Source organism: Cryptomeria japonica, chromosome 4, assembly GCF_030272615.1.
Source record: "Cryptomeria japonica chromosome 4, Sugi_1.0, whole genome shotgun sequence".
NCBI classification, from domain to species: Eukaryota; Viridiplantae; Streptophyta; class Pinopsida; order Cupressales; family Cupressaceae; genus Cryptomeria; species Cryptomeria japonica.
In genome coordinates, this window is record NC_081408.1 from 454,107,674 (window position 1) to 454,135,494 (window position 27,821).

At 34.6% G+C, this 27,821-nt stretch overlaps 1 protein-coding gene across 2 annotated transcripts; it reads right to left on the minus strand.

Annotated features, from left to right (window-relative positions):
- Nucleotides 1-9,421: 9,421 nt before the first annotated feature.
- On the minus strand, nt 9,422-14,484 carry LOC131077384 (serine/arginine-rich SC35-like splicing factor SCL30). 2 transcript variants are annotated; one of them, XM_058014875.2, is made up of 8 exons: nt 14,332-14,484; nt 12,588-12,743; nt 12,222-12,299; nt 10,953-11,117; nt 10,781-10,821; nt 10,130-10,205; nt 9,843-10,028; nt 9,422-9,752 (listed from the first exon to the last, which is right to left on the minus strand). In XM_058014875.2, exons 2-8 carry the CDS (start codon nt 12,734-12,736, stop codon nt 9,611-9,613), a joined length of 837 nt encoding a protein of 278 aa, XP_057870858.2. In that variant the 5' UTR covers nt 12,737-12,743; nt 14,332-14,484; the 3' UTR covers nt 9,422-9,610. The 2 variants fall into 2 exon arrangements, with proteins under 2 accessions (XP_057870858.2, XP_057870857.2); XM_058014874.2 differs by having other exon boundaries at nt 14,255-14,404.
- Nucleotides 14,485-27,821: the final 13,337 nt, after the last annotated feature.

Below are 27,821 nucleotides of genomic sequence, written 5' to 3' on the forward strand. Positions count from 1 at the left end.
TTCATCTTTCAAATATGATTTTCATATTTGCAATGTTTGAGTCATACTTTTAGATGCTGATATCCTAAAGTTAAAAAAAAATCAAAAACAAGTTTCTAACATTTTTTTTAATATAACTAAAGATGAAAATCTTACGAATCAAAAGAATATTAGTAAAGTTATAAATTGTATATATTAATATAGCATTTGTTACCACTGGTATGCATACTTATAGCATTAGTTGAGCTCTAATAAACTGGCATTCATATGCTAAGATCCAACCTCTATTCACCATAAATGTTATGCATTTTTTATGAAGATCTTCAAGACGGCAATACAAATCCAACATAATTAACACATGCAATTATCAATGGAACAAAAATCAATTAAGATATGACAAAAATTATATAAGAAAAATGATTACTTTCATAAATTTTATATTAAAACATGATAACTGCATTTCATAAAAAAATTATCCTGAATTTCTTGCATATGATATTGACAAACCATAGATATGAATATGTATATGTATTTTAATTACGCCGAGAGGCGTAACCTACAATGGCATCATATAGAGGTCATCACCAGTAACGGTGTAAGAAAAAAGAAATGATTTGTATTCCTGAACTGTCATCGTCCAAGTTGTCATGGTCCAAGCAGATTCTTTAATGCCAAACCCACGTAGCAGCTATGTCAACATTAAAGATCTTGCAGCCATTACGATGCATGCTTCAAACATATTCAATACGATTTCTCAAAGATTTGCATGTTGCAAATCCACAACACATATTCAATATTGAAATGATTTGGATGAAGAATGTAATCGAAGGAAGTTGAAAGGATTGAATTTACTGCACCATATAGAGAACTCGCATTCACCTCTCTTCAATTACATTGATTCAATTCTACAATCAGAATATTTTAATTTCCACATGGGTGTTCTGCAATCAGAGTATTCAATTTCCACATGGGTGTTCTGCAATCAGAGTATTCAATTTCCACATGGGTGTTCTACAATCAGAGTATTCATCTGCATGGGCGTTCCTCAACACAATTTCTTCCTCAAGCGGAGGTGATTAGCTCTATGTTGTTCGCTGAAATCTCTTCCTCGAGCGGAGGTGATTGGCTTTGTGTTGTACACTGAAATTCTGCACGAAACGTAATCATATTCTCTTGAATGTTTTTAAAGTTTTTTCATCACATTCTTTTTTTGTTTGGTATATGTTGCAGTAGTATATCATAAGACAACATTTATAGGCATTTAATCAAGAATAGTTTGCATAATCTCTCTTCTCAATTAAAGATATCTAAAAGATGCTTTAGGAAAAACTGCATAATCTCTCTTCTCAATTAAAGAATAGTTTGCATAATCTCTCTTCTTAATTAAAGATATTCATATTCCTATTATTATTGGAAAGTGTATCACACCATAATCTCTCTTCTCAATTAAATATATCTAGACTTTTGTGCAAAAAATCTAAAAGATGCTTCAGGGATCAATTTTGTGTCTTCGCTTTTTCATTTCCTATACATGTGCATAGATTGTAATGGTAAGAACGTTTTGATGTGTTTTTTTCATCTTTCCCCTCCCACAAAATTCCTCTATTCTTTATTCTTTGATGGATGTCCATGTCCTGTGCAAAGCTTATGTAGTAGAAACAGAGAGACCATCTCCTGTTCCTCAACCAAGAGTTGCAGCACCATTATCTTCTTAGATTCAACAATACTCTTCCCACTGGAAATTCGAAATCAAAGACAATGATAATGCTTTAATGCTACAACTTCACATAATTTTCATTGATTCTACCATATGTTATTTGGCATTTAATATGCATGATTCTAGATCTGTCATAATAATAATATTAAATTATGCATGCTTCTAATATGTATGATATTTGGCATTTAATATGTATGCTTCTAGATTTTATTTAATATGCATGTTATTTGGCATTTGATTAGTAGAAGCATACATTTAATTTCTAGGTTTCAAACTGAGTGGTTTAATTAAGAAAATATAAATAAAAAATAATAATATAAAATTTTACATTAAAAAGGAGGAATTAAAATCACTATTTAATTTACTTTTTAATCAATGGAGATAGTAATGGAATACTTAAAGATAAATTTCTCCAAAAAAATCAACTAATTTAAGTTTTATTCGTAGAAGTGTGAAAAAAAGCATGAGATGGATGAATAGAAAGCTCTATAGTAGATTTCTTATTTCAACTGAGTTTTAGAAAGTTGAGATGTTGTAAATGAAAGTGTTTCATACATAGAAATTATATTAAAATATAGCATGTTGTATTTGGTTTTTATGAAACTTTATTATTTTTATAAAAAAAATTGTATAAAACTAATATTATTTGCAAAAATAATTATTATGATTTAAATTGTCTTAAATATATAGCATACATGTTTTAGATAAAGCAAAACTTAGTAAGTTAGAAAAAAAATTATGGTAATAATTTGCAATGAAAGAATGGAGTTTTTAATTAAAATTAACCAAAAAATCAAAATCTAGTAAAAAGAGGAAAGATATACAACTAAATACATTTTTTTAAAAAAAGTTACAAAACTTAGTAAGTTTTAGAATCAAATTATGGTAACAAGTTGTAGTGATCTAGATTTATACAAGTTAATAATTTATTTTAGAATAATTTATGCCTTAAATTTATGGTAACAAGTTGTAGTGATCAAGAAATAAACAAGTTATTACTTGAATAATTTATTTTGGAAGAATTTATGCCTCAATTTTTTTATTTATTTTTGCTTATGAATGTCTATTCCAAATTTGCAAGGCAATGAATATAATAGTAAAATTATATATTATCATAGTGTAATTTTTTTATAATAGTTATTAGGGTTGGAATCAACCCTAATCCTAATGGAATCTTAAAACCAATTTTGATCTTATTTGAATCTTCATTAATGTAAGCATAATTTCACGGATAGTTAAAAAAAGGGTGAAATGTATTAAAATTCATTATGCTAGAATGTGCATATGTTGGAGTTGTCCATGGTTTACTTGATGAATAGTTAACATCATAACATAGTTTTCAATTAATATTATGTATCAAGCTTAAGAAATGATGTTCAATTTTTTTTAAATGATTATTAAGCTTTATATAATATATTATGTCTAAATTTTCATAATGAATATTAGATATTTTACTATATTAAATTTTCTTTTAAGTATATTTTGGAAGTGAATGTTTTCTAAACTATATAAATTATATTTCTTAAAATATTTACAAATTTTTTATGCATTTTGTCCACTACTAAATTCAATTTTCAAATGATTCAAAAATTGTTGTATTAATAACCTAAACCCTAACTCTAAAATAACCTTTAACTCTAAACCTAACCTAACAATGATTGTATCCCTAATATAAACCTAATTGAATCTTTGGGCTAATGTAACCCATAACCCTAACTAAAAATTAACGCTAATATTAAAACCAAGCATTATTATAGAACTCTCACCCAAACATAATGCTTTATTCTTAAACATTAACCCTATTTAAATCTAAACACTAAATCTAACCCTAATTAAATTGTTATGCTAATTTTTATTCTTGATTGAATCCTAGCCCTAACCCTAACACTCATTCTAATTGAAACACAATCCTCCCCCCAAGCATTATCCTACTAGAGTAACCCTAATTATAGCCTAAGCTTAACCCTAAACATATAATCTTACCATAATTTCAACCTAAGCCTAAAATTAACTCTAATCCTAGAATTAAACCCTACCTACAATTTAAACCCTAATCTTTAGAACCATAATTGAACCCTAACCATAACAAGTCCTAAGCCCAATTGAACCATAATCCTAATCAAATTATATCTCAAACCCTAACCATCAATTAACTATAATCCTAATTTAACCTTGACCCTAATGTAATTGAATCATAGCCCTAATTTAACCTTTAGGTTAACATAACCATAACCCTAATTAAATGTTAACTCTAAATCTTTACTGAAGGACCCTAATTCTAAACATCATGCTTCGTACTCAAACCCTAACATTAACACTAAAACTAATCTTACAAAATTAAAATCTAACCCTAAACTTAACTATAACCCTAAAGAATTAAATACAATATACAACTTCAACCATAATCTAGTCATGATTGAACCATAACCTCAAACTAAACCTTAACACTAATTGAAACTTAATCATAAGCTAACCTTAAAGTTTACTATAATTCTACAATTAATCTCTAATTACAACATGAATCCTAAATAACCAAAATTGGATTCTATCCCTCAACTTAAATCTAACCCTAATTGAACATTAAACCGTAATACTAACAATAACTCTAAACCTAAGCTCTAACCCTAACAATAACCCTAACAATGATGTAAATCCTAACCATTATTGTAAACCCTAACACTAAACCTAACCCTAACAATAGTGTAAACCCTAACATTAATCCTAATAGTAATGCTTAACACTAACCCTAACCATGATATAAACCCTAACCCTAACTCTAACCCTAAATTAAATTATATCTTTAATTATAAATAATCATAAACCCTAACCCTAACCTTGAATCTATCTCTAAGTTAAAACTTAACACTAATCCAAACCCTAAACTTAAGTCTAACCATATTTATTATCCAAAACCTAACTATGATATAACCATAACCATAATCCTAAACCATAACTCTAATCGTAATCCTAAAGTCTAAACCTAACCCTACCCCAAAATCTAACCCTAATCCTAACACTATCCCTAACTATTATATGCCCCTAACAATAATATAACCATAATCTTAACCCTACCCCAAAACCTACCCTAAAGTCTAACATTGTATGTAACTATGATACATCCCTAACCGTAGAAATAATATGCCCTAACCTAAACTTAACCCTAACCCTTACCTAAAGCTAACCCTGACCTAAATATAAACCTAACCCTAACCCTAACCTAAAAGATAACTGTAATCCTAATACTATTCCTCACTATTATATACCCCTAACCATAATCATAAATGCAACCTTAACCCTACCCCAAAACCTAACCCTAAACCCTAGCATCCTAAAACATAACTCTAACCATAATCCTAAAACATAACTCTAACCATAATCCTAAAGTCTAACCCTAACCTAACCCTAAACCCTAGAATCCTAAAACATAACTCTAACCATAATCCTAAAGTCTAACCCTAACCTTACCCTAAAAGATAGCCCTTATCTAGACATTATTTCAAAGTATTATATACCCCTAACCATAAACATAACTATAATAGAAACCCTACACCAAAACCTAACCCAAATTGTTCCCTAACTATGATACACCCCTAACTGTAATTATAACCCTATCTATAACCCTATACATTGTTGGGAGTGGTTGTTGTTGCACCAAAAGATCGACCTGTCAATGCCCGATACAACCACTAGACTTATAGAATCCATAGGAGGTGGTTAAGCCATGTCGCAAACACACCACTTTTGTTGCACAGAGACCAAGGGCGCACACCTTGCAACAATCCCCCCTCAACACAAGTGGGGTTTGAGCCTGTGACCTAGCTTTGATACCAATTGTTCGGAGTGGTTGTCATTGCACCAAAAGATCAACCTGTCAATGCCCGATACAACCACTAGACTTATAAAATCCATAAGAGGTAGTTACGCCATGTCGCAAACACACTACTTTTGCTACACAAAGACCAAGGGTGCACACCTTGCAACATACATAACCATAATCCTAACAATAACCCTAATACTAGGCCCTAACCCTAACTATAACACTAATCATAAATCCTAACCCTAACCTTGAATCTATCTTTAAGAAAAAACCTAACCCTAATCCAAACCCTAAACTTAAGTCTAACCTTATCTATTAATCTATTTACCTAACTACTATGTAAACACTAACCATAATCCTAAATTATAACTCTAACCATAATCCTAAAGTCTAACCCTAACCCCACCCCAAAGGCTAAGCCTAATCCTAACACTATCCCTAACTATTATATACTCATAACCATAATCATAACAGTACCCCAAAATCTAACCCTAACCCAAGCATTGTCCCTAACTATGATACACCCCTAATTGTAACCATAATCCTAACTATAAACCTAAACCTAACCATAATCCTAACAATAACCCTAATCATGTCCTAACACTCATAATAAACCTAATCACAATGCCAATATTAATCCTAACCCTAACCATGATACAAATATAACCCTAACCCAAGCCTTAGTCTTGAGCATGATGTAAATCCTAACCCTCTCCGTAGTCCTAATAGTAATCCTAAATTCTAACCGTAACCATAATCCTAACAATAATCCTAAATCCTAATCCTAGCCATAATTCTAAGTGTAAGGTCCTAACCCAAACCCTAACCTTGATGTAAACCATAATCGTAATCCTAACAATGATGTAAACCTTAAATCTAATCATAATACTAAGCATATATGTTTTAAATTTTAATTTAATCTATATAAAATACGCTGAGAGAGATACACCTATTTCAATTTAGGGTATAAAATTGATTAAATATAGGCACCTTGAGAAGGATATCTCTCGACGTATTTTATATAGATTAAATAAAAATTTAAGACATATATGCTAGTATATAAAATATTGAAATTATTCATAGTTTACTAGAATATATTAAAAATGTTTGTAAGTTATAAAATATGTATTAAAAATAAACATTTATTTATAATTTAATAAACATATAAAAATTTAAAATTAAGACAAGTTATAATCCAGTTATTTTAGATCAATTAAAAACAAAAAAAGATTGAAACAAATGATTAGCTGATTATCCTCCATTCCCCATGAAAAGGTAGGAGAGATTTTGATCGTATAATAAAAATAATGCAACAGCTCACTCTTGACTTCATTATATAGAACATCTCTGTAAAAACCCTTGAGACATAGAGACATATTATATATGGTGTATAAAATACCTTGGAACATATAGTAATAGTATATGGTGTATGTAAATCCTACAGCACATGGATAGTATACAAAAAAAACCTATTGGAATCTGTTAAAAAATGCAAAATAATATTTAAATATATTAGTATCAACATATAATTATATTAAATCATTTTTCCAAAATAAACAGTCTAATAAAAATTGAAATACAAATATTTAAAAAAAAAAAAATCAAATTCTGACTTTGATAAGATTGCTAATACCTTTAAATATTATCTAGTTAATAAAACAACAATAATTGAAAAAATCAAAGAACTGCCAGTGACTTTTCAAGTTTTATAGAAAATAAATAAGAAGAAACAATCAATAACCATCTGCAACCAAAAATTGACAATTAATACTCACACTTCTAGAAAGAATAAATCGTTTAAATAGGAAAGAAAAACATTAAAATTGCCCAAAAGGCTCAGGTTTTATGCAATAAATCTCCACATTTGCGTATTATATGCAGCCACGTAAATCGCCGGGAAGTACGCAGGCAAGCAGGCCAACAATTTGCCGGCAGAAAAAAGAACTTTCCGGGCTTAAAAGCCCACACTTCAAGCCTATCGTCTAGAAACACAACATTTTGAATGCTTGCGTGTGCAAGTAATCCTCAGTTTAAGTTTGAGCCCTATATGTATATGATTGGCATGTAACTCATGTGTCGGCCTTTCTCAAAACGCCTAAAACAAGAGAGTTTGGTTTCATTGTTTGAATCAAATCTCCCTTGTTGGTTTGGCCATAAAACACTAAACATCGACATTGACAAATGGATAAGTAATAAATACGAAAAGGGATCATGTATGGCTAAAAACAAGACTATTAATTTAAAATGTTACACAAAATAAAACAATTCAATTGCAGAAGGAATGTACAGGACTCAAGAAATTCAAATTAAGAGTTTGCATGCAATCAGTCTTTAAGAGCATATACAAACCAGCAACAACATTCTATTTCTGGCATGAAAAGCGAATATAAGCTAAGCAGAGTAAAACTAAGCTAATAAACTAAAACATTATCTAACCTACCAATTGTCAGATAATAAACCTAAGGTGGAGGAAACAAATCGCAGCATCCTCAAAATGTGACCGCCCAACGGGCTTTTCACGTATATCCTTCACAGATATACCACCAAGCCAATGGAGTGGAATTCAAACAACCGTTCCTAACCAAAGAAAAAGTCTTGAACATACATGCTGATGAAAATTAAGTGCCAAATATTCTTTAGACTTTTATCGTCCCTTTCCAACCATTTGTTTCCTTTTGAAAGCAAGATAAGAGAAACTGCCAAATGCAAGTCAACAAAACTCCCACGTCACAAATGTAAATGCAACTGATAATGGACAATAACCATAGCAGTCGTTTGTGATATGGTGGCTTGCAAGACCTCCATGACAATTACACAAGTTCCCTGGAAATTTTGCCACTTGGAAAAAAGGCATCAGAAAATTTGAATAGACAATCCAGATCTTCAATTCTGTGGCTAATTATTTTGTTACGCAAACAAGCAAACCAAACCACACAAAAATCCATTTCGCACAAATCATCATACTTAGAAAAAGCCTATAATAATATCTTTCGCATAACATTCATCGTCTCTGGATCCTACCACCATAATAGCTTGCTACATCTTTAAAGTTTAGAATAATCTACAGCACCGAAGTTGTCATCAAATACGTTTCACAACATCTGCACAATCACCAACTACCATATAGTGGATTCCTATAACATAAAAAAAATCATGTTTCAACTTGCCCTAAACTTTCGTCTCCATTGTTTTTTATTATCCACAATTTCACCTTCTGTGAACCACAGAAAAAGTACACCCGTATCTTCGCTCTCCTTGCCAATCTTATTCAATCTTCATACCAATCAAAGCTAAGGAAAAATTCTAGTGCATAGGTTCATTTCATACTGCGAAATTGTGAGTTAAATTTCCTGCTCAACAGAGCTAAGGGAAAACAGTAGTGCTTTCAACAGAAATAATTAATACCCTTGAGGATTCATGATTACTCCCAAATCAGATTATTAAAGATTTTCATACCTCATCTCCAGGGATGATTATTTTGTTGACCAGCATTCTCAGTTTGAGACTGAGACAGTCTTAGGCCTACATAGTGGTCTAAAGTCTTTAAATGTTCCGTTTGTTGACCTGAAGCTTTTGATTATGGTCATCTGTGACTAAGTCGGATGTTTGAACACAACAAAAAAAATCAGGAAAGCCCAAAACTGTTTGTTGAATAAACCTGATAATTCATAAGAAAGTATTTAAAAACTCCAAAATTGATACAAGATGAATCTTATGCTTCAGTTGTTTTGAATCTCGGCTCAAGTTAGTGTGGGCAGGCAATTTTGGAGATGTACCGTACAGATGTTAGCAAATCCAAAAAATTCCCAAATGGCATCAAAACATACAATCAGGAGCAAGAAAACAACTCAAAATCAATCCACCGAGAAAAACAACTCCAAATTTACATTTTTATGAAACATGTCCTGTGAAAAAAAAACTTGATAGTATCTTCATAATATCGAATCTACCAAAGGCCAGCTTTCAAATGGCAAACATATTAAGTCTCCACAATCAACCCATCGGGTGATTATGATTTCTGTTACAGATGTGTCTAACTGAACAAGCAACAGAATTTCATAGGAATTTACAATGTCTACATGCTGCCTATTTAGTCTTCAATCTCTTGGTGATAAATCAGCAGACCTTGAGCGGGAACCAGAAAGTGATCTTGAGTTTGAACGAGGAGAATTAGAATGTCGACGTCTTCTAGGTGCCACCGGAGATTGAGAAGCTCTTTCCGGTGACTGAGATCGAGATCTACAGATTAAAAAATAGCACAAAAATGTTAACAAGGCATAAAGTCTACTCTAGAATTTTGAACAGTTAATACTAGGACAAGGAACTCACACAGAATCACGATGCCCATTGCCAGCAGATCCCCTTTTTCCATCTCGAGAGCGATGTGAAGAATAAGACCTACGAATAGGAGAATGACTCTGGTCTCTATCATGAGAGATACTCCGGGACCTGTGGTGATTCTCCCGAGGTGAAACAGAATTCTCATGCCCTCTCCTTGGCACTGGAGAGTAGGATCTGCAATATCAAAATACAAACAAGTAGGTTACATCTAAAACTCAGACAAAAACAACTCTCAAAAAATGCATCTTTCTGCCATCAGATGGATTGATTCTCACCTAGAATGGTGTCCACCTCGGAAAGATGTAGAACGATAACCAGGAGACCGTGAGCGCGACCGTGATCGAGAGCGAGCTGCAAAAAGCAGTAAGTCAAATTTTAATTAAAAACATACAAATGATTTACAAGACCTCTGGCTGGGAAAGATTTATACAATGCTCAACAAAAATTCAAGAAAAAAGAGTTCCAAATACATCCAACATTGTTTGCTTAATGCTAGAATGAGTTAGAGCCAAAAGCAACTCAAGGGAGGAGCAATAAAGATGAGTGGGATTGAACAGAAAGCCTAAATATGCTGCCCAGCAAATCTCACTCATTTTGAACTGTTTACCTACTGCTAAGGAAGGCAATGCGTTATTTGGTTTCAAGAAGGGAATTGCAAGTATTTGATACCAGATTACATAAATCAAATGAACGATTTAAGTCCCTAATTGTCCCTTATTTTTCAGCATCCCACAAAAAGATATCAAAGAAAATAAGAAGGCCTTCCTATTTGTAAGCAATGCTTTCTGAACTTTAGCAAACTTTAAACAAGGGAGTCTATAGGAAAATAACAATTCTGCTTCTAACAATAAGTAACTAGGATCTAGATTAAGCAATAAGTATGAATTGCAGTTAACTAATCAGGGAATATTTATTGCAGCAATTACCGTAGTAAGGCGATCGATGTCGTCCATAGCCTCGTGGAGGTCTGTGTGACAAATAAATATACATCAGCATTCGTAAGTATAAGGGCTATGAAAAACATTATTTGTAACAGTAACTAAAACACATATCTTGAACATAAAAACTTTTTTAAAAAAACATAAAATCAATGCATACCTAGCTCTGCTTCTTACTCTCATTTCATCAGGCTTTTTCCTATTTTCTTCAGCAAGAACAACAGTGATCTCACGTCCACCAATATACTGACCATCCATATGGTATTGGGCTTCTGCAGCATCCAAAGGATCCATAAACTGCACAAAAGCAAAACCACGAGGCTCCCTGCAGTTCCAAGAAACTAACAAGATTCAGATAAGTAGTACAGAACAAAACATAGCTTATTATATGCATGCAAACAAGTGCCTTCTGTCATGCATACACAACAAAGGTTTGCGAGCAAAAGGTGGGCACATAATTGCCAAATGGAAACACCTTTCATGCTCTCCATGTCCCAAGTATACTGGTCTATACATACCAGGAAAATCTTGATAAGACTTCCAATGAAAGGAGCGAGCAGGTAACATAAAAGCATGTATCAATCCAAGCTTAGTTGCTGACCTTTTACAGTCACTACGATCGCCACTTCAATACATGCATGAAACTTCAAATTCTTCAATTGACTTGACTTCAGAATGCATGAATCTCTGGGGCTCAACTTCGCTCCAAATCCTATCTTCTTATGTATACACCACTTCATTTGGCCCACGATCTATCTTCAACTCATCATAAGTCTATTTGAAGTGAATTATCTTAAAAGTCTTCAAATATCAGGCACTTCTTCCCCTGAAGTTGAACTCTAAAGTGAATTATCTTAAAGTCTTCAAACATAAGGCACTTCATCCCATGAAGACGAACTCTACAGTCTTGAAGAATCCAACATGTTAGGCAACAGTGTTTTTTTAACTCAATTAATGAGAGATTGGACCAATGATAACTTCAGATATGGATACCCCTGAGTGTCACTTCAAAAAAATCATTTGCTGTTAAAGGCAGAACTAAGAAAAAACAGCAAATTCCCTTTTCTAAGGATACACTCACTGAGACTCCAAAGTACACCTCAACCCCTCCGTGATACAAGCATTGAAACAAATAACCGACTCCCAACAAAAAGAGTTAAAGCATCTGTTTTAGGCTAAGACCCACAACCACGAAAAATAATGAATAAAAAGAAATAAACACACAAATAAGGATCAAATCCATACCCAAAAAAAAGGTTTGCAAAGAGAAAGGAGGATCTGTTGGGAGATATTTAGAGTTTAATTAAAAGTAGTCTAGAAGAATTTTTCCAGTCAACAATCATGTCAATTAAGATTACTCAGTATATCGAATGTAGCATTAAGATCCAAATGGATTAAGTACCCCACAAAGATATGTGTAATGTCTTACCCAGTGTAGTAATCCTTTGGCAGATATACATCCTTTAAAGGCCCAAAGCGCTCGAAAGGGATGCGAAGTTCATCTGGCCTGCAAGTAAGAATAGAAACCTCAGAAAAATACTTCAATATAAGACAACACATTTCCAAAACCATATAGAAAACCCATCATTTAATTTAATTTAATAAAAGAGACATGGGAGATCAACTAAATGAACTACTTACAAACATAGCCTATTTCATTAGACAATAACAACGGTGCACATTAAAACACATGTTGATGCCTCATTCGGTATTGATCAGATGATTATAAATGTAATAAAATTCAGCACAAGGAAAAATCTAAAAACTCACAACAAAAACTAAATTTAAAAAGCACCTGCAATCACGAGGGATATTGCGAACCAGAAGACTTGTATTGGGCTCCCTTCGTCCACCATACCCACCATACCTTCCTCTAGGCGGGCTTCTTCCTCTTCCCCCATATCCTCTCCTTGGGGGACTGAAACTTGCGCTGTGCCTCCTCATCCTACACCTACAGACAGTGAAACCAGCCTAAAACCTTACATATAGGAGCTACAAAGAAAGAGAATGACAGACAAGAAAATCCAAAGCAGTTAAAAGATTAGGTTTTGAAGTGAAAAGGCAATCAAGCTTTGAGAAAATCAATGAAGCTTCTCATCCCTCTAATTTTCAGGAGTGTCAAATAAGCTCAACGTAGATATTGCTCACAAGTTCAAATCCAATAAAATAGTCACTAAATATAGATACTTCAGAAGAAACCCATAACTATGTAATCTATTAAATGGATCCTTCAAAGCACATTAGCTTTTGCAGACATAATAATACACTCACGTTTTATTTTTGACTCAGTGATAACGGCAACGGGGATACTAACAAGGCACAAGAGCACCTGTAAGTGATAATTATGTCCGTACAAGAGCGGAGAAAGTTCAAGAATAAATAAATATAAAACAATCTATACCTTCAACAGTGAAGACGAATAAAGTTACCTCAAAGAAAAACTTATGACCCTCAAAAAGCTTATTTGGCTCTCATGAGATCATTTAAATAGCTCTCTTTAAGATAAATTCGCGGCTATAATATGAGGTCCTGAAAACAAAAACTTCTCTTACTCCTATACTACTGGTTTATGTTTTGTTTCAAACGTTTGAGATTGGTGAATGGTCCCAGACCAGTGCCTATCTATTGGGCAATAGAGTCACAGTCCAATGACTGAAAAACAAAACAGATACAATCATACAAGAAGAACAATGGGTCTTACAGTTTCATGTACCCATGATTGTGAAATTAAAAAGACAGAACATAGTTATTTATCCAGAACAAAGTTGCATATATTCATGTTCAATATTAAGGAGATTATCACAAAGCTTGCAATAGTTTCAGAATGTTGATACATTCATCTCATTCATGGTTACACTCATGTCGACAACGTGGCAAAAGAAAATCTCTAACTGCGATTACAAACCCTCTAAAACGATATACATACTGCACTAGAGACACTCTGGCAAACAACCCACATGCCTTTATCAAATCTTCTTGCACCCACAGATCTGCAATCCAAAAAATGGGCAGGACTTGATGTCAATGGTTATCCTGCAACTTTCTGGGCGTCTCGAGACCACACAGCAGTTTTACAATGGCTAATGAACAGTCAGACATGCTAGGGTTTCAACACCAAAGACTCGTACCACAAAAATAACGGATCTTGCGTTTCGAATAACAACCCCAACACAAAAGCCCTAATTCTAAAACCTTTAATAAAAGTAAAATATATTCGGAACTTAAACCAAGCCCTGTAACTTCCATTCGAAGAAACCAAAGCAAACACAAGAAAAATTCCATTTCATACGCATAGGAACCTAATTTTTAGAAATGCCTTCTAGAGGATTTTACTTAAAGAAACAAGTAAGGCATTATTGATTGTTATTGAATAGACACCAGTATTCCTACTGCCATTTTTACAATAAAATTTTAAGCGCCTGAAGAAGAAGAGAGAAAAGTCAACAAGTACCGATTTCTTACCAGAATGACAGAGAAATTTAGAAAATATGAAGAGGTTTTGCAGATTTGAAAAGTGCGAGAGCAGATGCACAACTTACAGTTGCGATAAATTTTGCGAGGATCTTCACTGCCTTGCCTTTAATATGAGAAACTTAATCTTCTTTAACTCTGTATTTCACTATTTCATTAAATAACGCCGCGGGATTTTCACTTTGGAATTTGTTTTAATATTGGACTAAATGGCTTATTTACATTTTGGAGGCGACTTGTTAAAGCTCCTTGAATAAAGTATAAGGTTAAGCTTTAAACATGATTCCATTTAATTATAGGATTTTCTCTAATTTAGCCAAATTAGCATAGCCATGTCCTTTTCTATTTAATTTTGTATGTATTCTAATGGAAATGTTTTATTAAATTATAAAATAATAAGTGAAATATTATTTATTAAGTTTGGTTTATGATTCGATTTTAATTTATTTTTATGTTATTCAAATGATCTCAATTTTCATACATCTACTATGCATCTTGAAATCGCAATCTTATTTCTATATATCATTTTCATGTGACTTGAGATTGATCCAAGTTAATCTCAAGGTGCTCAAGTGATCCCTGAATCCCTAGACATTAAATTAAAATTTTAGTATTCTTCTCTACCCACTTCAGTAGTCATTATGAGCCAACTTAAACACACATTTCATGTGATACATTGTTATGTCATTTTACTTTATTGTGCACTTAAACACATTCTAGGTTGGAATGTAATATGAGAATAATTATGACACGTTTCAATATTAAATGGTAATCAAGGAATCAAATCTACGACATCATCGTGTATGTCATTTACATGTTTATGAATGTTGTCCTTGATATTCCCATCATTGTTAGTTTGTTCCACCATGGGGTTTACCCTAGGGGAACATATTCATCTATCAAGTTAGCAAGCACCTCGATGATGTTTATAAATGTCACCTTAACAAATTCAAATGACTTAAAGATAAAGGTGAGCCAATCTTCTAGTGAGGTATCTATCATACTAGTCTTGCATGGTTTAAATCGAGTTCACACGTTAATTAGGTTTGTAACAATCAAGATAAAACTTGAAAGGCTTAAATTTGATTTGCATTATTTTCTTTAGTAATTGAAACTTTAACACATTCATCAAACCAAGACAATTGAAAACCCAATAGTGGTGAAGTGATCAAAATAACATCAACACCATTTAGTCACCATCCATCCTAGAGTAAAGTACACTTAATCCACTCATTTAATTTGTATACATTTATTTAAATAATTTGTCCCAGCTATATTATCTAATTTAGTTCGCTTCTGGTTTTGATTGTGTGTGTTTGTTTGCATCAACATTTTTTATCACACTCTGTGTCCATCATCGGGAATGAAAGCTCAAGGAGAAGAAAAGTGGACTGTTGCAGATCTGTAGAGGTAAATATAGTTTATTTCAATAATGTTATATTATCCACTCATTTAATTTGTATACATTTATTTCAATATAGCCTATATTATCTAAGTTAATAAGTTATTTCAATAATGTTTATTTATCATTACTTATATCGTATGTCATCTTATTTGATGTTAACATAATTATTTCAAGCTTGTAGAGCAATCTTACTAATTGCCCAGATTATGAAGAACCACAAAGGCATCCTACCTTCCCTATGATAATGTGCTTACAATAATTACATCTAGTTCAATTATATTATTGCTTTTATATTTTATCATTATCTCGTACCTTTTCCATCTCCTCAAAATCCTTGCATCTATTAGATGTAACCAATTAAAGGGGGCCTATATTATTGGTAGCACTCTTATTGGTTGAGATTTGAAACAACATATCGTGCTAGATATGGACTTATCACCATATTCAAATAGAATTGTATCACATTCTAGAGATGCATTACATTACCTATCACACAAAAGAGATCAAGAAAATATCATATGCTCTATAACAACCTAAGAATCCAATATTATTGCACACTCAATATCGAAGATATAATTACAACGAATAAATGAATCCTTATAAAGAATGAATGAAACCCTAGGTGCAAAACCCTAGTGCTAAAATTAGGAGAACTAAAGCAATGCAAAGTAGGAGCTAAATTAATCTCAACTACAAGTAGAAAAGAAAACTCTAAATAACGAAAAGCACCTAAATTTATCTTAAATGAAAAAGCAAACAAAGGACCTAATTAATTAAATAATTAGATAAAGTATCCCAATTACTCCAACACCCCCCCTTAAGATTAACTTAAGGAAAAGATATAGAGCTAATATGAATGCAAAATGCATGCATGAATGAGTCTCAACAACTAGACCTTATGAGGTACTCGTGTACAAACCAATGCAACTCTCACAAATGGAGAAAAGGAGAATTTACTAGTGGGAGAATACTCCACTCCAAAAGAGAAAAGAAATGACAGAGAAAGTACATGTGACAAGAATGAAGGAGTTGAGATGTTTCCCCAAGTACTAAATCAATCACATAAGTACAATCAAGATTCCCCCCATTGGAGAAAAAAGAAGAGATGATGTATCCCCCCTATAAGAGAGAAGCTCCAATGCCAAAGATGAAGGCACGAGGACGAATTTTAATGAACACCAAGAATGGAAAACCACATTCATCCTCTTAGGAAGAAACAAATCAAATGTCCAAGGCTAAAACAACTCCATGAAAGGAGATGGAAGGAAAAGTCTCATAATGTGTGTAATGGAAGACTGCTCAACTATCCAACTATCTGAAATATGATGTGCCATATCAATTGAAGCAAATCCAAACAACCATGAAGATACCCGATGAACAACATGTTAAGGCATTGCAGATGGGATGATAATAATGCTCAAATTATCATCAAGGAGAGATATAATATCCTCAATCATGTACCTAATGTTTGGAGTGTGTGATGTATCAAATAGCTCTGCAATACTTGGTAAGCACTCATCCAACTCTGTTGAAACTGGAAGGGAACAATAAACGTATTGAATTGAACTGATCTCTAAAGAATAGAGAGGTGGAGGAGCATCAACATAAGTCTTGAGAACTTATGTAGAATATTGAAGCACACACAGGTTCAATTGATCAAACCTCTCCTCAGATTTCTTATCCACTCTCGATGGATGAGAAATATGACCAATCAATGGAACTACATGCTCAATGGGATAAAAATGAGAGAACTCATACAATCAATATGCATGATCAACACTACCAACTCCAACAATCTCTATACTATGTAGATCTTTGATGAATATTGAATCAAGGGTGAACTCAACTATCTTGCCTATCCCACTATGAGTAATCTAGTAAATGGAAAGGAGATTGGAAGATAATGCAAGGACACAAAGAACATTATTGAATGTGCTATTGGAGATTGTTGGAGTTTTTTTATAGCATGAGCTTGTATGGTTGTCATTGATTTCAAACCCGGTTATCCCAATGGATGTCGGTTTGGATTTGCTTTTGGTTGTTGTAGAATTATGTTTTATGTTGCAGTTAATGTTGTGATGGTGAAGATTATTAGATGTGTTTGCCACGATGTTGGTCACTTGATCTAGTTGTTCAAGTATAATTTCATGTTCAAGAGAATCCTTCTCAATTTCAATTCAGCAATTTCATTCATTGTTGATTGACCTTGAGTCCTTTGGTAATAGTTTGTATGTTATCCTAAAGAAGTGATCTTTAGTTGTGCAAGTCATCTTTGTATCTTGCTTAAGGTTGTGCACCTTATTTTTGCAAGTCTTTAAAGTGTTGATACTCCTTGGCAATAAGCCAAAAATGTTGCAAACATTATTATTCATATTGTGAGTTAGATTCTCGACGTGTTTTTTCCCTATTTGGGTATTCCATGTAAATCTGGTGTTCATGTGTTCATATTTTTATGGTTGATGCTTATATGCTAATGATTAATGTGTTGATGCTAAGTAAGTTAATGTTGTTTATTAGTAATGGATTTTAAAGTTCCGAATTGATTCACTCCCCCCCAATCTTGTCGGGTGTTCAACAATTGGTATCAAAGCAATGTTCCTATTTGAAAAGCTTAATTTCTTGAGGTATCTAGAGATGGCACAAGAAATTCATGTTAAAACATTGATCTTTGATGGAACAAACTTTAATTATTGGAATGAAAGAATAGAGTCTTACTTGGAAGCATTGCAAAATGGAATTTAGGAGATTATTTAGATAGGTTATCAACACCTTCTGAATGGACCATCACATCCAAATGAAATTAAGGCTCAGGAGACAAATGCAAAATCTATAACAATGATTATCAGTTGTCTAAGTGATTAAGTATTTAACAAGGTTAAATGAATGAAAGAAGCTAAGGAAATCTAGAACAAGTTGTTTTATGCATGTATGAAGGTGATTTGAAGACTCATCAAGCAAGACTTTTGAACCTAAAGCAAAAATTTGAAGGTTTCAGAATGGTTGATGATGAAAGTGTTGAGAGCTACATACATAGAGTGAATGATACCACAGAGGCTATCTGAGTTGTTGGTGGAATATTAAAAGAAAGTAATGTCATCAAAAAGATCTTGTTTGCATTGACCAAATCCTAAAAACTAAATAAGTGTGTTATTGAACAATGTCATGACCTAAATAACTACACAATTGATCAACTTATTGGAACATTGTCTACCTATGAAATTGGTTGCAAAGAAATAAGTCAAACTAGAATACATTTCTACAACAAAGCAGGTAGCAGACATTTTTACTAAGGCTTTGGCGAAGGATACTTTTGAGTATCTCAATTAGAAGCTAGGGGAATTGTCTCTCCTTTTTTTTAAATAAATGCATTTTTTATTTGTGCATCTTTTTCAGGGGGAGACTTGGTGGTTATCCTTGTCTCTTGGATTGATGTTGTTGATGCTCTTAGTGGGAGTAGTGGTGTGAGTTGGTCAGTATTGTTTGTAGTGCACTTTGTCATCGTTGTCAAAGGAGGACAAAGTTGTCGTGAGATTGAAGAGAGAGTTGTTGTGAGATTATTATGGGGAGAGAGTTGTTGGGAGATTATTAGGATTATATTGGTATTGCTATTTATTGGTGTTTCCATCAATGACAAAGGGGGAGATTGTTGGAGATTGTTGGAGTTTGTAGATAACGTGAGCTTGTATGGTTATCATTGATATCACATATGGCTATTGATAAGTTGATGCTTTGACATGTTTTTTATCATGACTCTTAGGTTTTTGGCATCTTTTAGGTTGCATTGTGATAGTAAAGTATTGTGAATTGACTATATGTAATCCATGTTTTAAATTTGAACTCATGAAATCATGTTTGAACTTTGTCGGTTAATTCCTGCAGCCATGCCAATTTATTCCTGCAGCCAAATGATTTGTCCCTGTGATATGCGGATTATTTAGGATAATGTCATATGTGAGTTAATGAATGTATTAATTGAGTAAGATACATATGCATGTCCTTGTATGTTGTTTTTGTTTTAGTGCAGATAATAATTGATGTTGCGGTGAATGATTTTCTTTCGCGCCTAAGGACTGGAGAATAACGTTCAGATAACTGGAGATCAAACTAAAGGGGATCCGAGCAAGTGCAATGTATGGCATAATTAGAGCAGCTATACTTCACCATGGGAGTTTAACTCTAGTGCATATTGAATTCGCAAAATATCACTTTGGCGTGCAAAGACTATGGTTCGGTTTCAGATCCACGGTTCTTGCAGCCAAGCTCTCAGTTATCTCCTTCATCTGACAATTATCTGCCTCTTCTTCTGGGCGTGATTTGAGTTGTCCATTGTAGTCGATCTTTTCTTTATAATAAGCTCTTCCTTCTTTCTTAGAGTTAGACAAGATGGAAAGGAAATGAGCAGAGTTTTGACAAGTATTCTGAATTTTCTCTTTTAGAATATGTAATCATCTTCAGGAAGAAATAAATAAAGAATATGTTGTTCTGATCTATAAAAAGTATTTTGCTGGAAGTTTGATATTACTCATCCAAGGGGGCCCACTTGGTGAGTGATCCTGTGTTTATGATCATTGAAGTTAGTTTTTACTTAGTTGCAGTAGAAGTTCATGACTGGACTGTTCCTGCAACCCCTGGAAATAGATCTGCCGACTGTTCTTGCAGCCAAGACAAAATGGTGTGATTTCTGTTATTTTCATTAGATCATTCCAACATTGTTTTGTGAAGCTTTCGTGTAGCCTTTTATGATTTTCATTCCTATCTTTCCTTTCTGTATAATGTTAGTTACTGCAGTAATGCAAAGTAATCATTTAAGGAGCTTAGTGCATATATATTGTAGACCCATTTCAAGTTTTACGTTCCTAGATTGATAACTAAATGAACACCAGCAATGAAAATAGTAAACTCTACCATATGAATGTCCAAACTTCGGATTGAGATTTCAATTAGAGGTATTATTATTATCATTATAGTTGGGGTAGACAGTTATCCAGATGGATTTTGGTCTGGATTTTCTTTTGGTTATTTCAAAAATATGTTTTATGTTGTAGTTAATGTTTTTGGTGTTGGTTGTGTCGTCTTACGTTCAAGGTGGTTTGGAATGCTTCTTGTGCCCTCCAAATATGTTGCTAATTGTATTGCGGTTCAGTGGATCATATTATTTTGCTTCGGATATGTGTTGGAAGATGTATTGAGATGTTATTTTGAGTCTCACCATGGTGTGTGGAGATCCGCATTAAGTATTTTGTATCGGAAGAGGTTATGTGGCCGACTAGTTACTACTTCTACACGTTACATTATGTAACGCCTTTGTATTATGTGTTAGCATGTGTGGATTGTTGGATCAATCATGAAAGGATATATTATGATGTGTTTTGGTTCCCTCTTTCTCCTTGAGTGTACCAATTTAAGTATTTTAGGTCTGGGTGGCTTATTTTGTGTAATATTGCTTATTCTATTTTGGTTGACCCTTAATTAGGATTTCAATAATGTATCTCATATTTAAGTTGTTTGTATGGATGAATTGTGTGCAGATGAAAAGTGAATTGAGTGAGAAGTGTATGCGAATGATTTGCAAGTATATTTGAGTTTGTAGTGATATGAAAGTCAGTTTGTGAAGAGATTTGAAGGTGATATATTCTACAAGACAATGTGTTGTGATAGTGAAGATTACAAAAGATGTTTGTCATGATGTTGGTCTCTTCATCCAAATTTTCAAGGAAAATTTCATGTTCAAGAGAATCCTTCTCAATTTTAATTCATCTATTTCATTTGTTGTTGATTAACAGTGAGTCCTTTGACAACAGATTGTATCTTGTCCCGAAGAAGTGATCCTTGGTTGTACAAGTCCTCTTTGTATCTTGCCTAAGGTTGTGCATCTTAGTTTGGAAGTCCTTCAAGTGTTTGTGCTTCTTGGAAGTAAGCCTAAAATGTTGTAAACATTGTTATTCATCTTGTGAGTTAGATTCTCACCATGGTTTTTCCTTTTGGGGGTTTTCCACGTAAATCTTGGTGTTCATATGTTGATCATTGATGCTTATGTGTCAATGATTAATGTGTTAATGCTAAGTAAGTTAATGCTATTTATTAATAATTGATTTTTAAGTCCCCAACTAGTTCACCCCCCATTCAGTATCATCGGGTGTTTAACATGTGTCGTCATCAACCTCAATAGAACCACTCTCATTAACACTCATGTAAGTGTTATTACCCACTAAAACATGTGGAAATGCATGATTCTCAAAAGAAGAGAACATACCCTTTGATGATGTCATATTATGCGAGGCTCTTCAATCAAGAAGCCACATTGATGATTGAGAATGTGTCAATGTAACGAGAGTATTACCCTTCATCTTGTCTTCAACACATGTCAATGAAGAAGACCCCAAATTTGTAGATCCTAAAGTAGTATAAGAAGATGTACTAGATGTAGGTGGTTGAATATTGTGCTAATGTAGAATATGCATCAACTCATCTGTTAGACACAATGTACCACTCAGAGGGGGGGGGTGAATCAATGGTTCTCAATTTTTCCCTTTAACAACCTAGATGTGAATACCGGTTATGGGATCTAACACAATACAGACCTATCGGTTAGTGGAGAGACCTACACAAATGCAAACACACATAGAGGGCATCACATAACACCAGTATGTACGAGGAAAACCCAAGATGGGAAAAACCTCAGTGAGCAATGTTGTTGGAGACTACTACTCCAATCCAGCCTCACAATGAAAAACTTTGTTACCAACCCAAGGAGCACCAACCCCTAACTTGTTTATGGGCTACAACCCAAGGGAGCTACAACCCCTGCACCAAGCTACAACTTAGTGTTCACAATAAAAACATCAATTACAAAAGTAGTTGTCTTGCTAAAAGTGAATCTTGTAACCATTTCGTATACCTTACTCTGTCAGTGAGATACCTTCTTTGCTACATCGACTCAGACTTCTATTGCTCTACTGTCAGTGAACCCTATTGGTACACCTCTCCTCTTCTTCTTCTCTACTGGATCTCCTCCTCAATACTCTGCATTTTACTAGTGCCATACTCTACCGGTCCACTATCTGCCTTCTCTGCAGCTCTCTTCACTTCTGCTCTATTGGTATAACCACTACCGGTCCTGCTCTTCACTCTCCCTCTTTTCCCAGATACTCATTGAGCACTTGGGTGATTTTCTCTCACATGCAGAAGTAATACTCAATCACTTTGCAATAGCACTATCCTCTTCTCTTCAGCAACAACTTAAATATGTCTTTGGTCTGCATATTTATAAACTAGTTTTCTCGCCAAAAGCCAATTCAAAATCTAGGCGATTAGGGTTTCCTCATCACCCTCGAGGCAAACCAAATCCAATAATATCTTCCCTGATCTGATCTCCCACACAACCAACTATACAAATCCGCCAATAACGTGCCTTCCAATACACATTTTCCAAATATAGCAAACATAGTCATGTATCTTGACCCGCCTCTGTCAAAATGCCATTAATGTTTACGTTGTTTCCTCCTCGAGGTCTTCTCACAGTCTGATGTTCTTTCTTCGATCTGGGTTCCAACAACTCCCTAATTCTTCTCTATCGTTCATTCTTCCTCGAGCCACACTTCTCTGATCCGATCCATAAATCATGGGATCCATATTCAATGCACACCTGTAGAAATACCTATCTCTACACGACACCTCACCAATCTCTGCGAGCTTGCCACCTTGACTCCAAGTGGCATCCACATCGACCAATTGCCAACAAGGCTCTTCATGTTGGTCTTGATAGGATCACCAACCAAACACTCTACTGGTTCCTCTTTCTCGCCGGTTTTCTAACCCTGCCAGTGTCTCACATTCTACCGGTTAACTCCTCATGTCTGCACTTGTTGAACTATCGGTGGAATACCAAAACCGATCTCCATACATGTCTGTCCAAAGCATGCTCATTCCCATAAGGTGAGAAGATGTCTTCATATGCGCCTTGTCCATATTACCGGTGGACTTACATACTGACAAGCATTCTTCATCTGTACCGATGTCTCAACATGCTTTCTTAGTCGGTCCAGTGCATATCCCTAATTTCATGCACTTAATGCACACCTCTTCTTCCTTATCTCACAAAACTATGATGCACATAATGCATGATAGGAGATAAGTTCCACTTACCAGTGGAGTGGCACCTTGTCTCTTGAATCCTGTAGTGTACTCATGTGACTTCCCTATTTTTGCAACATATCTTAAAATAGGCACATGTGATCCGGTGTGGGGACATTCACAGTCAGTCATTGCTTCTCATGATGACTGCATCTTCATCAGGTGGGAGTCTCGTTGTCCTGCAACCTTACAACACACCTATGATCTATTCATTCTTCTCCTCCAGTGTTGATGTGATTTAGGTAACATTATGCCTCTTCATCACAAACAACATCCAAGCACCTTGCTCATCCTGCTTGTATATTGTTCATGACCTTTGCAGGCTAACAACCACACACTTGGTTTATCTAACAACCCCATGTCAACACTTCACTTACCAGTTAACATCCTTTCCTTACCGGTGATGCACTGTACCGGTACCGATCACCTTACCATTCCATCCACACAAGTTAGGCACCAACTTGTGTATCGGTGACTCCCGGGATCATCTTCCTTACCTTACCGATGTTCTACAACACAAGGTGATATCGAAGATATCTCAGCCTGTACTCCTCCTTGACAATGTTGCACATACATCTCTCATACCAATAGTCATCCCATGTCGGTTGACATCAGTGACAACATCATCAATCTTCTTTGCATAACATCAATGCCTACCATGTCCTAGCTTAGTGCAATATGAATACTTTGTGTTATCCTTCTTTAATTATCTCTTAGAAGAGGAAGAAGAATCTAAATAATCATGTTATTGTGTCCTTGGGATTTTCATATGACTTGGAATCCTTGTGTTTCCATTTCTTGCCTTTGCCATGTGAAGCCTTCTAATCTGTGGTGCCCTAAGAACCAATAAGAGCTTGTGATTTGGAAGACTTCAATCAACCCATCTGAACCAACTTGGTTTGCTCTCGTGTGAGTTGAGAATTAAACTCATCGAGTGAAGCCATAGTGTAATGAGCACCAAGAGTATTTCTAGTGGCATTAAATGTAGAAACAAAAACCGATTAATCAAGACCAAGCTTGGCAACGATAGAGAGAATCGACCGAGAGTCCTCCTTCTTAATTTTGAACCACTTCAACTATAATTTGAGAGACTTGAGTTTGGTGAAGAAGTCATGGATGTTGTCAAAATAATTAGGATTCAAGCCAATAAACTCATTCTCCAACTGAAATCCCCTCAATGCATCTTGCTTCCCAAACAGGGATTCCAATGTAATCCAGATTTGATTAGGTGTGGTGCAAGACTCAACATGAAAGATACAATCTGGAGACATAGACATGCATAATGTCCCAAAAGCCTCATCACACCTATTGAACCATTTTATCTTCTCAGTAGCACCTATAGGCTCAAGTTATGTACCCATGGTCACTCTGTATAACCTTTAATGCTTCAAGTGAATCTCCATTTGTTTTTTCCAGCCATGGTAGTTGAATGGAGTTAAGGTGTGAAATAGGATTCAAATCCATGACAAATGATGAAAAAAAGTACAAAAATGGACTAATACAACAATATATATTCTCTCAATGCCAAAATTTTTCACTTGAATCACAAAAAAATAACTAATTTGCATGTTTTCCAAGAAAGAACCCAAAAAGGACAAGATTGATATCTTTGAGTACCTGATGAAAAATATATAGAAAAGGATCTAAGATTTAGATGGATGACTCTAAGAGATTTATGATGATATTTTGTTTTTATAAAAAAAGAGTCTGGATGTGTAAGAGATGGCCTCAAAAGCCCAAAACTAAAGGTTGACTTTGGAGGCTTGGCACAAAAAATTGGTGTAGGATATATCAAAACCACCACTAGATTTAGATCGACACTAGAATCAGATTTCTAAGAATATATCTGTGTGGGAGAAAAAGTGACACTAAGCAAACATGCCCTAATCTCACTTTCAACCACACACTTGTGGAATACGAAAGAGCCTAGAGGTATCACACAATTGGCTACTTCTTCTTGTGGAAGAGAGAGCCACGGGCTACCTATTAGGATTTCTATTCCTTTGTTGTAATTGAAAGATGAAATGATGCAAGTTCAATCCCTAACCCCAAAGTGCAAGTATGAACTAATAACAAGATTACAGAATTGAACTTAAATGATGGAAAGCTGTAAACACAAGGATAAGACAAGAATGTAAACGCGTACCCGGAGTTAAAATCTGACTGAAAATGTTCGGGACGGGGGCGCGGGCGCCACTGTCCTGATTCTGCCCCTGAAACTGCTCTGAAAACTGTTGTTTTGCACTTTGGAAAAGCTATCAAAAATGCTGAAAATGTTGTCTGTCAGGAGGACCAGGGCACCCAGCGCCCCTGTCCCAGGGACCAGGGCGCCCAGCGCCCCTATCCTGGCAGGACCAGGGCGCCCCACGCCCCTGTCCTGGTCTTTTGCTCTAAGATTTGGTGTGAAGTTCGGTCTCCGTTTGCTTCTTTCGGATCTGTAACTTGCGGCGTCGTCCGGATTCCGAAACCTGCACTTATATCTGAAAAGGTGTGGTGGGCGGCTATATAGGGTTTTGCCTTAGTCAAACCCCCGCTTTGGTGATTTCCACCTCCACGAATAGCCAAGTTGTATAGTAAAAGTTGTGTGTGCAGACCTTGTGTGTGTGCAAGATCCTAAAATGAAAGTAAGCAAGCTAGAGCAACCTAGAAAGTAAACCCTAATTGCTTGTAAATGATAATGTAAATGCTCTAAATCAAGATGCAAAGTGATCTAAAGCATGAATAAAGGATATATTGAAGCTTATGCAAAGACATGAAAACAACATGAAATCATACCCAACCCTCAAGGGAGGAGTACAAGGCAATTTTCAGTCGGTAATCTCCTATTGTTCTTCAATGTCTTCCAAGCCCTAAATGGATGAATGAAATTGATAAATGTTTGATAGATGGATGTTGAATGTTGTTGAAGTCTTCAAAGATCTGCTCTTTCACCGCATATGAGGTCCTGAAAACCAAAATCGGATCCTTTCAAATGAAGAAAGAGAGCTCTTATGTATGAAACCCTAGGTCTTAATTTCAACTTTAGGCCGACTTAGAGATTGAATCTCCCGCCAATTTATTGGGGTTAAGCTTTATTTTATGATTGGATTGCGCTCCTAAAATTTCGGGAAAAATGTCCGGGACCATGTTGCACTCTGGGCGCCATGGTCCCGACAACTTTTCACCAAATTTTCAGGACTATCGGATATGATGATTTTAGAGAGAATCCCGAAGTTACAGGTGATTTCGAGATGTTTTGACCCCCGAAATCAAGCCCCCAAGTTCAAAATAGGACCTAATTAGGGTTTTTGATTAAATGATGTAGAGGAGGAATAAAATGAAAAGGGCACACTTTAATGAAAGGGCCCAACTTTATGATGTGGGAGATGATAAAATAGAACCTTAGACCTAATTAATTTGATTAATTAAGTGCTCAAGGGGAAATGCAATGCAAAATGTAAAATGCACTAAGGCGGGTGCTAAACTAGGTGTGAAATTGTACCACCCTAGCAAGTGCGTACAATTTACGACGCTACAATATCATTTGCTTGATTTTGACTATGTATGACGAAGTTATGAGCCAAAAACTAAGATTAGGTATTTGAGGGCTTGGAGGGCTAAAAATAGAGAAACTTCAATAAATTTAGAGGAACGCTAAAAAAGGCACCAATTTTTTTGATGTCATTAGATAAGGTGATGCACAGGTATGCAAGTACTTTATGTCTCTTTTTTAACTTTTTTAATGAAAAAAAAAACCTTTTAAAGAGCATGTACCCCACAAAAGTGCAATGATTTTCTCTAACAAAAATTTAACAAATTTTGGGGAAAAAAAATTTGGTACACTAAAAAAATTTGTGTTGACTTGCTTGTTGGGAGCCATGGTATGACCATATGGATTTGAACAAACCATACAAATTTTCGTTGTAGTGCATGCCCCCTAAAAAAAATTGCCCTGAATTTCACTATCCCCTATTTTGATAATGAACAAATGATTTTAAGGTTTTTGGGCCTCTTGAGTGCAATGGTGCTCTCTATTTCGCT

Coding starts and splice junctions, on each gene's coding strand:
- LOC131077384 (XM_058014875.2), bottom strand. CDS start 12,736: ATGAGGAGGCACAGCGCAAGTTTCAGTCCCCCAAGGAGAGGATATGGG. Junction 10,822..10,952: donor AGAGTAAGAAGCAGAGCTAG/GTATGCATTGAT, acceptor TTTGTCACACAG/ACCTCCACGAGGCTATGGAC. Junction 10,206..10,780: donor ACATCGATCGCCTTACTACG/GTAATTGCTGCA, acceptor TGCTTTTTGCAG/CTCGCTCTCGATCACGGTCG.